Source organism: Hippoglossus stenolepis, chromosome 7 (genome assembly GCF_022539355.2).
Source record: "Hippoglossus stenolepis isolate QCI-W04-F060 chromosome 7, HSTE1.2, whole genome shotgun sequence".
NCBI lineage: Eukaryota > Metazoa > Chordata > Actinopteri > Pleuronectiformes > Pleuronectidae > Hippoglossus > Hippoglossus stenolepis.
In genome coordinates this window covers 17,721,008-17,735,847 of record NC_061489.1, presented here as the reverse complement: position 1 = coordinate 17,735,847, position 14,840 = coordinate 17,721,008, and the positions used below count along the sequence as shown (strand labels likewise).

The window sequence follows — 14,840 nt, the reverse complement described above, 5'->3', positions numbered from 1 at the left end:
AACACCTGGAGGAAATCTCTTCAAATTTCTACTAATGCGTAAACGATTAGATTTGTGTGGTCAAAGGTCACAAAGCAGTAATTTAACAATTCATTCACATACTAGAATGGCACTTGGTCCGGATCCACACCAAGATTCAATGGGTTCTTCCCTGAACAATTCCACATCCTTCCACCATGTTTTTTGGCGATCTGTCCAGTAGTTGTTGTATAATCATTTTCACAAAACATCTAAAAATAGGAAATTATGACATCTTATTTCCCAAAATGCCAAAAATCTACTTCACAGTGACATAATGTTCTGTAAAACACTTCTCTGGCCATAATTCAGTGCTGTAACTGAGTAACAGAAGAATAGATTGTGCCCATATTTCACATTTGGTCTGATACTGAATTGGTGACAATAATCTTTGATGCTGACCTTTAAACTTTGGTGATTGTAAAGATCTCCTGCGCTACTGGGACGAATATATATGTGTGAATCATCCCATTTTTTTTATTTGTAGCTTCTGAGCAGCAACACCCCTGTTTGAAAACGTTTCTACTGTCCTGGCTTCAACTTGGTGTTCTGTCAGAAAAACAGCTTCATTGGCCAAGCATGTGAACACGTACAAGGAATTTGACTGTTTTTCTTTCACTCGATGAACTTACACACTAATACAATAGACAGAACAGAGTCTGTCAGCAAAGCTTAACAGAATCAAGGCAAATGTGTTTTATTTATATATCCCTATATCACAAGTCAAAAATTTGCCTCAAGGGGCTCCACAATCACAGCAAACAAATTCCTCTGTCCTTAGCGCCTCAGCTCGACGAGAGACAGCTCCCATTAATGGTCAAAATGAAAGAAACCGCATGAACACAGATATGGATATAAACTTTACTGGCTTCTTGTGGCGTACAACTGAGAGGCAGTAATTCTATTTATTACCTCCATCAAGGAGGTTGTGTTTCATCTGCATTTGTGTGTTAGTTAGCAGGACTACTGGACAAATTACCATGAGACTTTGTGGGAGGCTGCCGTACGAGGAGGGAAGAACTCTCACATTTTTGGTGCAGATCCGGATCATTTTATGTTGATTTCACAGAGAATAATTAATGGATCTTGATGGAAAAAATCATGCATGTTTAGGGGACATATGTTTTTGAGTATGTGCAATTTGGTGCTGATCCAAATTAAAATCCAAATCCAGTGAATTAAATGTGGTTTCAATGTTGGGCCTTGGTTGAGGTACGTGCTCCACTCAGTGACTGGTTTTATAAAGTGGCACGAGGAATAAAATTCACTTATAGTCACATAAGGGTTGACCCTGTATTAGCTTTACTTCTTGGGGTGTGGAAAAGTGAAAGGAGGATATGGGTTATTTTGAGGTCTCAGACCGCACATACGCATCGGCTGGTTCACTACTAGAAACACTTCCTGTGTGGCAAAGAGATGTGATGACACATTTTAGACCCATGAACTTAAACCTTGGTTTTGTTGTGACAGTGGATGCTACACTTCCTGTTTCAATCTGCACCATCAGACTCAAAAAATGGTTCATCAGATCAGAATGAATGCGTGTAGATAGAGGTGAGTGCAGGGTCAAATTACGTGAGGTTCAATACTAAGAAACTTTGAATAAACAGGCGACCAGTGTCGATTGCCCAACAGAACTCTGAAATAGCCGACATGAAAATATGACGACAGGTTAATCATTCAAATCTGTATATGAGCCACACACGTGAACAGTAATAGAGCAATTCAGGTTGATTTTACGAAAAACATTGACTATAATCTGCAGATAAACCAGGTAGGAGGAGTTTTCTAACTTCACTCTGCCCCATAGGCTGTTTAAAAAAAGCTCTGCACTCAACGTGTAGCACATGAACAATAAAAAGTAATAACAGTAAACTTCATTTATATAGCACCTTATAAAAGATCCCAGCAATAGAGCACAGACACAGAAATAAAAAAAATTCACAGATGAGAAGAGAGTTGAAACAATACAAAATAAAGCATTATAAATAAAATGATTTAAAATAAACTGTAAGATCAGAACTAGGAGAAAGCACATCTATAAAAATGTGTAGATTTAAAAGAGGACTTGACAGACGGATCTCCTCAGGGAGATTGTTCCAAAGAGCAGGAGCCCTGAGAGAAAAGGCCTCGTCACCTTTGGTCCTTAGGGACTGTGGGATGGTGAGTATAGGGCCTTTGCAACCGAGCATATATGGTGTTAAAAGATCTGGAATGTACTCAGGTGCAAGTCCAGAACGGGCCTCAAACGGCAGCAATAGAATCTTTAAATCATTTCTAAAATTGGAGTTGCTGCGTTTTGGACGAGCTGTAATCTATGTGGACTGAGTTGTGTGAGGCAGGTGGGGAGAGTGACGGCACATTGGCCTGTTTGAGGAGGGCTGACTACAAAGGAGAGGAATGATTCAGGAGCTTTACCACAGCCAACAGGCACGTTTAGGGGGGGGCACTAGTGTAAAATAATTAGAACCAATTCTAGGCTGCATAGAATTTTGGTTGGATACGAAGTGACTTAACCCGGCTCATAAAGAATGTAGGTCATAGATCTCATGCTTTGTGTTTACAACCATTATGGCTGTGATGCAGTCACATGTCCCACCCCCAAAGAAATTCAGCTCTGCCTCGGTGTGAATCAGCTGTGTGTGTGCGCGTGCGTGTGTGCGCGTGCTCCATCAGCATCATGGCATCCAGCGTAGAAATGTGTGGATTCAGCTCCTCTCCTCTTCTTCCTCCTCTTCTCCTCTCTCTGCCTGAAGTCTCTCTCTCTCTCTTTCTCCCACACACACTCTCTCTTTGTCTCTCTGCCTCTCTCTCTCTCAAACACACACTGTCTTTGTGTGTCTCTCTCTCTCTTACACACACACACACACTCTCTCTCTTTGTCTCTCTCGCTCTCTCGCTCTCTCACACACACACACACACAGTCTCTCTAAAAATCTGCTATAGTGAATTTCGTGTCCCTTGTTTCCTTATATGGTGATCAGCGTCGCGGCCCGACCCCTCCTCGCGCTGGGAGCGAGGCGCGTTCACTGGCCGCCGCCGCTCGCCGTTCACTTCCTTATTTGGAAGTGAGTTCAACAAAAACCGCAGGGGAGGGAGGGAGGGAGAGAGAGGTGGGAGAAAGGAGGGAGGGAGGAGGGAGAAAGAGAGGAGACATGGCGGAGCTTCTCCTCCCCCCATTGAAACCCGCTCTGCGCCGGGCAGTCAGCTGAATGTCGGTCACAACAGCACCGCCGCTTTACTTATTAATCACCCCTCACGCCATTGGTGCAGTAATTAATGGCACGTATTCATCACAAACCACATTTACATTTATACACACATACACACACACATACTTTGATTTAAAAAATGTGTAACAAAGAAATATACAAGTAAATTATAACAGATCCCAAACATAATATTATTTGGGATTTGTTTTAGTATTTCCATCCTACACAAACACATGTTCCCACAATGCTCTCTTAACTTGTGTGTTATATTGTTTAACGTAAATGTGATGACATGATTAATCGAAGGAGCTTGAGAGAAGAAGTAGTGAATATATAAATGAAATTATGAGGCAAAATCTTCTCCCTCACACGGAAGTCGGTGATGTTTACTAGTTTTAATGATATATTCTGATTATGTTGAATGTGTGTTTATTGATCTGCAGTTAATTGTTGATCAGATTTGATTCATGGGTGATTCATAATAAACATTTAGAAGGAAGTAAAAACAGTCGCGTGCTCATGCTTAGCAGACGGGCGCTCCCGCTCGTGCACGTAGGAGGAGAAGGGGACGCGCTTAAAGGCGCGTTCGCGTTACGTATTCTGTGAGCGCGAGCCCCAGTTGAGCATCACAGTCCATTCAGTTTCTGTCCAGGCGCTGACCAGCCTCTCTGCAGCCATGGTAGGTTTTTACTCCTTTTTAACCACGATTTATGTCAGCTCGTTGATTTCCCTGTGTCCTGCACCCTCCACCTGGACATCCCGGGGGTTTATGGGCACTGTGTGGATAACGGTACCGGTTGTGGCGTCAAGCCGAGCAGGACGGCTGTGTTCCGCCGCAGCTCCGGTTAGCACCGGGGCTAGGTTGTTTTGTGCTCCGCTGTGCGGGAGGCTGGAGACTCACTGATGCCCGGAGAGAGCGCGACAGAGCCGCATATGACATCCATCGCATTCAGGGAATTAACTGTTTGAACTAAATGACGCTAACAAACGACTGGCGCCATTTCTTTCATTTGCCGGTGTCTAATAAAGCCGACTAACCAAAGACCCTCGTCACGGGGGACGAGGGTGTTAATATCCCTCGTCCCCCGCGTGCCACTGCTCCATATTTCCGTTATTTGCCCTCAGCTCGTCGGTGTTTCCACAGCAGAGCCGCGCAGCCCCGACAGGTGCAGCAGCGCCTCAGGGCCACCTAGCCACCACTATTGTTAGCTCAGCTAGCTCCGTTAGCAGAGGCAGAGCGAGAAACCCATTGTGGCCGCTAGCTCAGATTTTCTCGTTCTTTGTCTGTATTGGGCTTCTTTGCTAACAGTCCCCCGGCGTCTGGTGGACTTTCTGCCACGAGCTGAGTCACCTCCCTCCCACATTCGTACTTACCGCTCAGTTAGTACGTTTATGGCCGAGTTGCGTATTGACAGTTTAAAGTGTGAATTGACAGACGAATGGTCCGAGTTTTGCCTTATATAGCAAGCTAGCGCTCACATGTGCGTGTGCTGCATTCGTGGCCCCACCCTGAATTTGGTGCAAAGACCATTTTGTTTGGTGTCGTATTATAACGGATCTGGACTCAAGTTTCCATTCATTGCCATCGGCGATGGGCTCATTTTCCCACGTATTCACTCGGATGGAGAGACAATTTGACAGAATTGTCCCCGTTATGTAACGTCGGGTTCGCAGTGTTGGATCTGTTAGCTAAAGCTACCGGGCCGCTGTCTGAGGATCTTCGTGATCGGTGCTGCGCATCTTTAAAAAAAATTTTTTTTTAAAATAGAGAATTTAATTTGCCGAGCAGTTTATAAACACCGCATGTCCGTCAGGCCATTAGATGACTAGTCCGTACCAAGATGGAACAATTACCGGATGCCTCCATTCATTCACACGCATGCTTGCCGGAAATGAGAAAAAAAAAATGCGGTATTGTTTGGCACCATTACTACGCACAAAATAAAAATAAAAACGCATTCATTCATTTTGTATTAGATTTTCTTGCGGCCAACTGTCTGTTCCGTCTTTGCTGAGTCTGCACTATTTAAATAATCTGACATCAACTGAATGTTCCTGCTGCGCCCCTTCCCCTTTCCACACCGTCTGAGGAGTTTAGAGGCCTCACAACGTCAGTGTCTGCGAGAGGAATTGGCTCATGAGATAATAACCTTCAAGGCCTGTAATCTTAAATGTTCCTGTGTGGGTGTGTGTGCGTAAAGAAATTCAAGACGCGATTTGTACTGAGTCACTTGAACCTTGACTTGTGTAAAGAAAAGTATCCGTGGTTCAGATTAGATAAAGTGAGATCTTAGTCACCATGGATTACCATGGTGACTAAGATCAGCTGGGTGCTACAACAAGAAATAAACAAATCTAAACAACTGGGCCAAGTCAAGCAGAGGGAAGGAGGAGGTGGAAAGAAAAAACACTTGATGGATTGAACAGATGTAAACCATGTTTGCATAAAAATTAGAAAACAAGGATATTTTCATAATTTCTCAGTTTCACAGTGGAGGATGACTGTAGTGAGACAAAGGTGTCATGTGATAGCTTGTATGTTGAGAGTATAGATATTAAACTCTGAATATTTTAGTAAATGTTTTATCTGTAAGAGCTTTTGAAACGTATCTCGTTGCATGTTTTATTGATGGAGGGATTAAGGAAGTGAGTAAGGTCGTTTTCAGGTTAATTATTATTCGCTGTTATCTCATTCAGGCCTCTTACGCCCTGAGCAAACACGCAGTGCCAGCACAGGCTGCTCTGCAGTTAGGTTCCTTTTCCATCTTTCCTGTCCCATTATTTCCTTCTCATTGTTTCCTTTTCTTTTCCTGACACCTCGCTGGTACGTGGCTGTTTTTCGTCCAGCTTTTCCTGAGACATACATTTCCCTGCGACAGAGGGCCTTAAACAGTCAGAAGACCGGACAGAGTTCATGGAGCAGCTGTGACTCTGTGATGTGTCTCTATTTCAACAGAAGCCCCATTGTCTGTGACTGAAAACTGCACTGAAACACTTAGTTCCTGACTACACCCTCACCCACATGGTCATATATATGGTGGTGATTCATGGACTCTCCCTTGACTTGCATAGAGAGCTTATGTAATGTTTTATACCTGCTGGTCCTGCCCCAGTCTCCGATTCATAGTGGACTTTGCACAGCCAGTACTGGCCACATAAATTATTCCTGCTCTTCAGTATTGTCATTTGCTGGCAGTTTAGATTGCAATAGTTTAGCTCTTCCACCACCATGGCTAACAGCCTGTCATGGCCACACCTTTGCGTTTCAGTCCCCCTTATCAGTCCTACTCGTAGGAAGCGTTCCTGATGTGTGACAGTCACATGTCGCCCTCTCAGACACTTCCTTCAGTTTCATGATATCTGTATTCACTGAACTGGGGTCGTCACCTCTGACATGTTAAACACGATGACAACTGCTGTCTTGTTTACACAACCCTCACTGTGGAGTAGAACTGCAACTAACTGTTGTTTTCTTTATCAAATATAATTAATTAACTTTTTTTTTTTTTAGATGCGTTTGTCCATATATGGAAAATAACCAGTAAATTGTCATTGTAACTTCCTGAAGCCAGTGTCCATATGTTTATAGTGCTTGTTTTGTCAATTTAAACCTGCATATTTAGTTTATTATCATAGATGACTAAGAATACCCACAACTTGTCAAAATGGATGAAAATTGCCCAGCAACTATTGATCTATCTTAAAATAAATTAATTGACCAGGAGTCAAGACACTGTTCAAAGTCGTAGCAATGCATTTTCTACTTCATTAAATATTTTATGCCTTCCAAATATATTCATTTACTTATTAGAGGTTTTGTTGGTTTTATACACTTGTACTATTTGCACTAATGGCAACTGCCACATTAAACTGTAAACAGACTCTGAGTCAACAGCTTGTTCTCTTCGCAGGCCTCTGGTGTGAAAGTCACGGATGATGTTATTGCAGTCTTCAATGATATGAAGGTGCGCAAGGCTCAGGCGAATGAGGAGGAGAAGAGGAAGAGGAAGAAGGCCATTTTGTTCTGCCTGAGCAAGGACCTCAAGAGCATTGTTATTGACGATGAACAAGAGATCCTGCAGGGGGACGTGGGAACAAAAATCCAAGACCCGTACACGCACTTTGTGAACATGCTGCCCACAAACGACTGCCGCTACGCCCTGTATGATGCGTCCTTTGAGACCAAAGAAACAAAGAAGGAGGACCTGGTCTTTATCTTCTGGTAAGGGGGAACCATCGGCAGATATTAGGGATTTGTGACCTTCATTAAGACAATAAGTTGTTTAAATAATTCCTCCTCTTTCACAGGGCTCCAGACAGCGCCCCCTTGAAGAGCAAGATGATCTATGCCAGCTCAAAAGATGCTATCAAAAGGAAATTTGAAGGTGAGTCACAATATGTACTGTAATATTAACAGGGAATTGATATAAAGATAAACCACACCCAACCTTCACCTGAACTTGAAGCTGCACTTACCATTATTTCACTCAGCACTGTGTCAAATGTGGAATTGCCCTTAGTGACAATGCCACAGAAAATTAAGACCTGACTTTTTTTATTTAACTCCCCACCATCAACTGTTTGGTTCAGTCTCTGCTCTCATAGTGAAGCAAAAGCTCTGGCTAACCTACTGTACATGCTCTGTTTAAACGGGTTAAGTTCTAGCTAAAAAGTCTCATTCTCCCTCAGGAATTTTGTGATTTTTCTCCCAAATTCTGAGTGATTGTTGGACTTGTATTTTCCAGCTGGTCAGAAATGATTACTTATGAATATATCATGTTTGCTGGATGTGCAAACATTCAATTTTATCATAATAATAATAATATTATGCTTAAGAGGACATGTTATGATAATTCTGGTTCACAATTATAATTTGGGTTCTTACTTAAAGATTTATATGCTTTGATGTTTAGAAAAGACGTCTTTCTCTCCCTCTGAAATGCTTAGTTTTAGCTCCTATCTCTTTAAGACGACCTCCTGATAAATCCCAGTCTGCTTTGGTTGGCCCAGTCTGTTGTGATTTGTCAACCACTCATGTAGGAAATTTCTATCTCCTCTCTCGCTTTACCTGGCTTTGTTAGGCGGGCTACCCTCTCGGCGTGTATTATGCAAATGTAGGGGGATCATGATGGCACCATGATGATGCAGAAATATATCGTCCGAACTGACGAGGAGCTTCAGGAGCAGTGTTTTCAGTGGGGAGAGGAGCTAAATTTACCATGAACTTCAGACTTTTTAACTTTGCAGAACTTTTACATACACAAACAACCTATAACACAGTAGAGGAAAGAAACTGAAAAAGCATCATATGTCTCCTTTTAAAATTGGCAGTCCTCAGCTAAACATTTCTCTCGTCATATCTAAATGTAACCATGTTTAATACAGATCTTAAAATCTTACCATCCAGTTTGGTTTCTCTGGGTTTTTATTTTTGCTTTCTTCTTGAAAGGATTAAAATGATCATACAAAAGCCTACAAGCCCTTTTTTACAGCAATATAAAGTTACATGTATATATCTTTTGGGGGGTGGAAATTTGATGTGTAATTCTGTCTTCTGTCTCCCCCTCCAGGTATTAAGCACGAGTGGCAGGTGAACGGCTTGGAAGATCTCAAAGACCGGCGTACCCTGGCAGAAAGGCTTGGCGGTTCGTCAGTAGTCAGTCTGGAAGGATTACCTATGTAATATTACCACCCCTCCTCCTTGCTGGCTTCAATCGAGGCCTTTCAGACATCTGTTGAGTTTAGCTGTTCATTCCAGTGCGGTTAGGAAAAGGGCAAAAGCAGAATTGGCACCATTTGTTGGACTGTTCTCGGGGAGGGATAATGAGGGTGGGTCTGGGGTCAAGTGACAGTTTAAAAAAAGTTAAATAAATAAAAAGTAAACAGACTGTCATTCCAGTTCAAGAAACACAAATGATATGAACAAAACACACACAAAGGAAAAAACATTAAGATACAACTGAGGAAGGATGTTGATGATAAATACACATTATTCATGCTTAAGGACAGGGTTTCATTCTTCCTGGGTTCCATTAGCAAAATCGCAGAGAAAGGGGCACGCGTCAAACTTAAGTTTTCCAAACATTGAATCCTGACAAATATTCATTCAACTACATTTTCTTTTGCCAAACTTCTAGTTAAGTGTGAGTAGTTGAGACTAGGTATAGTATAAACTAATTCACCCTTGATTGCACAAGTTGTATCAAAACCTTCTCTGGGGGAACACGGTTAATTATATTTTCTCTTGTGTGTGTTTTTATTTTATTTTCGTCACTCCATTGTTTTTGTTTTGTTTTTCTCTTTTTGAACATTCAAATTCCAAAACTTCAGCAATTCCTTTTTATTTTCCAGTTCTGGGTCAGCAATCCATGGCATTTGATGTAGTAAACATACAACATTCCTTGTTCGTGTTCAAACCAGGATCTCCTTGATTTAAAAACTTTGGTGTTATGAAGGTTTGATGGGGAGCGATGTGTATATGAAGGACCGGCAGTCAGAGTTTAACCTGACTATTGAATGGTGGATGTTTTGTATCGTCTCCTTATCTCTAATAAAAAGCACTAAACTACGGACTTGTTCTGTTCTTCTCTTGTTTTTTTCTTGGTTTTTTTTGTCAAAACCATTGTCGTTCTCCCTGAAATCTGTGGTATTTCAAGGCTTTGGTCATCTGGTACACATAAGATTAGTTTCACCAACAGTAGCATCATAGCGACTGTGGACATTACTCATTGTATAGTCTTACATTTTAAAAACTATGCTCAGATCCCACAGCATAAAAGATTCAATGTCAAAGAAGCTGCTCATCCATGGCATTATTTTGCTACATTATATATTTGTTTGTTTCAGTATCAACTAGTTTGGTCTTTAAATCAAAATAAAATCATTTGAAAGTTTTCCAAAGCTGAAACATGCATTTCATTTATCCAACTACCAACCTTATACCCAAAGATGGGGTGTGTGTGGTCTCACAACAATTATTATTCCCATAATAAGTTGGAACCAGGTTCTTTTTTTGGTACTTTTTAAGTTAAACCGTTGCAGAATAATTTCCTATTGATTAAAAAACTAAATTTAAACCAAGCAAAAGCATGTTTCTGGTGTCCAGTTCCAATGATCCTGCAGTACCTTCTATTACCACTAGAGGACAACCCAACACCACTCATGAAACTAGACAAAGACACAGACACCTATAGATCTCTGTTTATTAAAATATATCAAGCATTTTCTTAAAAATAAAATTAACTGTCTCTCCGGTCCACATGGAGAAGAGCAAATGGCTGAAATATTAGGCATCAGTGGTTTTAATAAACTTGTCAGTTCTCCTATAGCTGTGTATCAGAATGCAGATCATGGAAGATGAATGGTTCTTGAAGAGTTACACCATTTTCCCCAATAAAGTACAGCAAGGATGAGGACAAAGACATGTCCTCAGTCGATTTTCACCATCCACAGTTGGAAAATAACATGCTCTTACTAAAACACACTGCACACGCTGTGTTCCCCCCCCCCCCTCTTATAAAAAGTGGCTTATGTCAATACTGTGGAAACACTGACTCTGGGCAAAGACATGTTAAAAGATGCCGCTGTGATGATCTCATAGGCAGATTCCTTTAATAGGCCCAGAAATTACAGGGAGTAAATTAAATACAGGAGAGAAAAACTTCAATGAAGGGAAAGAAGATTCAAAAGTCATAGAGTAGATCTGCTGCATTGGTGCATCACTGGAGGATGATGTACGGATTTAATCCTGTTTTCTTTCTGTGAAATGACAGTTCACCTTGTAGGTTAAAGTCACTTTGTGCTTTCTTGTGTTTTTCATGGTTTGCTTTCAAAACCTTCAACTTCTTAGTCCTGGACGCAGTCTAGTCGGTTCCCATGTACCCAGTAACAGATTTGAGCAAACTTCAGAGGAGTGATGCGCACGGCCACATTGTAATCCCGGTTCTCCCCGTCTATCTCGAGCCACTGGTGTCCAGAGAAAATGCCGATCACCTTCCTTTCCCAGCGCTCTAGGCCGTTGTCCCAAACTCTTCCATACACTCCAGAGCCGCTGGCTCCAGGTCGGGCGTCACAGTGCTGGTATATCAGGTCACTGGACTCTTCTTCCACTGGACAGAATCTGTACACCAGCTCCCCGGGTCTGTCGCTGTCGAAGCCAGAGAAGTGGATGCGATTCCCTGCCAGGTCATCAGAGGAGGGGGCCACAGAGAGGCGCATGAAGGGACGTCTGTGAGGCCAGCGCAGCTCCAGCAGGGCGTAATCAAAGTCCATGCTGACCTCCTGAGGGCCCTGGATCCAGCCCTTTGGCACACGGGTGCGTTTCACCCTCACCCAGCGGACCAGAGGCTTCTTGCCAGAAGTGAGGTCGGCTTTTGTGCCATTGATAGACGGTGGGATCAGGAAGCCCACCCTCAGCTTCCTCGCCCCTTTCACATAATCCTTCCCATCATGCACACAGTGGGCCGCTGTGAGTATGTGCTGCTGAGACACAAGAACGCCGGTGCAGCCTGTGGAGATCCGCACGGCTGTGGAGAAAGGGTAATCCAACAGGAAGTTGTCGCCCTGAATGTTAAAGCGACCATCCGCCCCATAGATCTGCCGCCTCACACGCTTGTGCCTGGGCTTCAGTCTGGATCCTCTGCTGGGTGAGAGGTGGGCAAAGAGTTGAGCATCACCCTCAAGATCACCCTCCACATCCACAGTCGTGAGCGTGCGGGAGCCGTCCGCGTACAGGGTCTCAAACGCCAGTTTGTCAGACAGCTGCTCGTCCTGCTCTCCTCTGTGGAGGCAGCTGGAGTTGCAGTGAGTGATGAAGTCCAGCTGAGCCTTAGAGCTGAAGCGAGAGCGGGTGAGTGGCGTCGGCCTGTGCGGGACCAGCGTGGGGACGTGGACCGGCGGGGGGTGAGGAGGGTGCAGGAGGGACAGGGCGAGAGGGAGGAAGAGATGGAGGAGCAGGAGCAGGTGAGTGAGGCGGGAGCTCTCACGTGGCGTCATCATGGCGATGGGAAACACTGCAACGACAGAAAATAATCACACACATGAGAGGGGCAGCTGATGAATGAATGAATGAATGAGTTTACAAGGGTTCCTGCATGTTTCCCCACGAAATCAACTAAAACACACAAACTCAAAATCTCTCTCACAGCTGAACTCACAGCGCCTATGCAAGTGAGGTCAGCTTGAAAATCTAAAAATGTTGAAATGCAGTGCTGAGTTTCATGTGGTGCGTTGAGGCAACAATGAAACTATTGTTCTGATAATATAGATTACCAGGAAAATAGGATTTCAGGCAGACGGAAACAAACAAGCATTTTAATGTCTGTTTGGTACAAAAAGTCCCAGGAAAGGTCCAATCAAAGACGAAGCCACGTGGCCACAGGCAAAGCTGAAAATCTGGAATGAAAACAAATGAAGTTTGGGATAGCTTGAAAAAAAAAAGTCAGGATGTGATTTCCAGGACAGAAATTCTGCAGCATAACAAGCCAAATATGTGAACAAGAGGTTACAATAAAAAACTATCAAATATTTGTCGCAGCTCAGATGTAAAACGTTGATTTCCATCAAACATTAACTACTGCGCAGTGTGTGTGGGGCTTTCAGGGCAGATCAGCCGGGACAAAGAGACACTCGATCCCCCTCTAAATGCTGCGGACCTGGAGGCACTCATGGCACGAAGATAGCAGGTGTGTAAAAAGTGGGGAGGAAAAAAAGAAAAACAAGTCGAGGCACGGCCGCAAAACAGAGCATTAGAGCATTATTGCTGACAAAAGACAGGGTGGGGCCTGTCCACACACCTATGTTCCCATATAACAGTACAAAGGAGGCATGGTTACAACGAGGATCTTCTGTGAGCAGGGAAAGTACAAACTTCCTTCAGTGTTGACGTGTTAGACACATGACAGCTCTGACACAGTTAACACCAGCTACAGAGGATCTCAAGTGGAAAATTGTCTGGTGCAGAAGTGGCAAACTGGGACATAAACCTGCAGCACAACTTATTTAAAACAATACAAGTGACGTGTTTATGGACATAATTACAAAACTGCTGTGGCAAGACAGATGTAATCTAAGTGATTATAGGATGTTGAGCCATGAAACCACTGTTTTCAGATCCTGTTCCAGCAGTGAAACTCATTATTTGACTTTTTAGATAAAAAGTTCAGGCTCTAAATCATAAACCGCAGCTCTCCCTCAGGGGTAAAGAGGCTCCTTCTGATGAAAACCACAGGAAAACGATCCAGGAGACGTCCCCGTGGAGACGGGATAAAGGAAGGGCAATGATTTTAGGCTTGCGGCACGGGGATGCAACTTTGAGAAGAAGAAATATGAGGGAAACTTTGTTTTCAAAATGATTATAGCAGGTAAGAGGGAAGCTACAAAATGACAATTATATTAGTGCAGAACTGATACAAGCAGGTTCTGCATGTTCTGCATGTTAATGTGATTTAATCATCATCTCTTGAATGCAGCAAAGCCAAATAAAGGTCAGCTCCTTCTGACATAATGTCACAGATCATACAAGATGCCTGAGGGGATGTTAAATACTGTAGGGAATCAGACACAGATGACATGCAACATTTAATCTTTCACCATCATTTCATCCACACATCTGAACTGAATAATCAGAGACATCTGCCTATAGAAATAATTGTCTGTATGTATAAGAGTTATTAATGTCACAGTGGTGGTGTGTTTCAGACATGATTTGGGGGATCCCAGTAAAAACAGACCAGGGGAACAAGGATCTTTAGCCATGTCTCTAAACTTCACAATAAACCACTGAATCTCACACATTACCTCCTGGTCAGAGGTTGATGGTCCGTGTTTACATCCCCATCAGGTTTTGCTCCCCATCAGACGCGTCCTTCGGGATCACTTCCCAGGTTTCCCTCATCCTCTCCGGTGGCAGGCAGGTACTCTGTCCCTCCTCTCTGTCTCCGTCTCCTTGTCCGGAAACTAAAAATCTTTCTCGCTCTTTTATAAAAGCAAAAACAAACGATGTAGGAGAATGTCCGGACGCGTCCCGTGTGACCCGCTCAGCTCAGACACAGAGCAACAAATAAAAGTCTCCGGCCCCAGAGAAGAGTTTCCTCCCGGTCCCACGTCCCGGCGCCCCGCCTCCGCCCCTCCCTGCCCGCCGAGAGGCGACTCTGCCCGGCCACCAGCTCCACAGAGCGAGCCCCTCAGGTACAGCCTCCTCCACATGCATTTCACCTTCATATCATTTAATAATAAACGGACTAAATTGGATTAAAGTCTTAACACGTTGAGATTAATTTCTGAAAGTCACGCCTGTGCATAATTTAGCATAATTTAGCACAAGCTAAGCAAATTTAGCATTAACTAGGGCTACGTTGTAGCACTGAACGGGCCCGAGCACACGCAACTCGGGACCTGTTGCGGTTGGTGGAGAGAGCGATCGGCGACCGGGCACACTGCGGGAAGGATAAACGCTTCACTTCCTGCGTCTGTCACGCGACGTCGATCCTTGTCTACTAATTGCGCATTACGGTCCACGCAATCAATTGCAGATCACACGGTGAGAATTACATGTAAATCGAATGATAGTTGTAAAACAAAGCTTACTTCCTGTTGCCAGTAGGTGGCTCC

General features: G+C 43.4%; 2 protein-coding genes across 2 annotated transcripts; one reads left to right on the top strand and one right to left on the bottom strand.

The window, feature by feature from the left end:
• The first annotated feature begins 3,751 nt into the window (after positions 1-3,751).
• cfl1 (cofilin 1) lies at positions 3,752-9,802 on the top strand. Its single transcript, XM_035161366.2, has 4 exons — positions 3,752-3,909; positions 7,142-7,452; positions 7,539-7,615; positions 8,801-9,802. Exons 1-4 carry the CDS (start codon positions 3,907-3,909, stop codon positions 8,911-8,913), a joined length of 504 nt encoding a protein of 167 aa, XP_035017257.1. The 5' UTR covers positions 3,752-3,906; the 3' UTR covers positions 8,914-9,802.
• A 613-nt stretch (positions 9,803-10,415) lies between these two features.
• On the bottom strand, positions 10,416-14,344 carry LOC118112223 (serine protease 23). The gene is made up of 2 exons (XM_035161365.2): positions 14,028-14,344; positions 10,416-12,241 (listed from the first exon to the last, which is right to left on the bottom strand). Exon 2 carries the CDS (start codon positions 12,225-12,227, stop codon positions 11,076-11,078), a length of 1,152 nt encoding a protein of 383 aa, XP_035017256.1. The 5' UTR covers positions 12,228-12,241; positions 14,028-14,344; the 3' UTR covers positions 10,416-11,075.
• Positions 14,345-14,840: the final 496 nt, after the last annotated feature.

Bases quoted from the DNA above. Each gene is read 5' to 3' on its own strand.
- LOC118112223 (XM_035161365.2), bottom strand. From the start codon at position 12,227: ATGATGACGCCACGTGAGAGCTCCCGCCTCACTCACCTGCTCCTGCTC.
- cfl1 (XM_035161366.2), top strand. The intron at 7,453-7,538 runs GTAAGGGGGAAC...CCTCTTTCACAG, and splicing joins GACCTGGTCTTTATCTTCTG to GGCTCCAGACAGCGCCCCCT. The intron at 7,616-8,800 runs GTGAGTCACAAT...CTCCCCCTCCAG, and splicing joins TATCAAAAGGAAATTTGAAG to GTATTAAGCACGAGTGGCAG.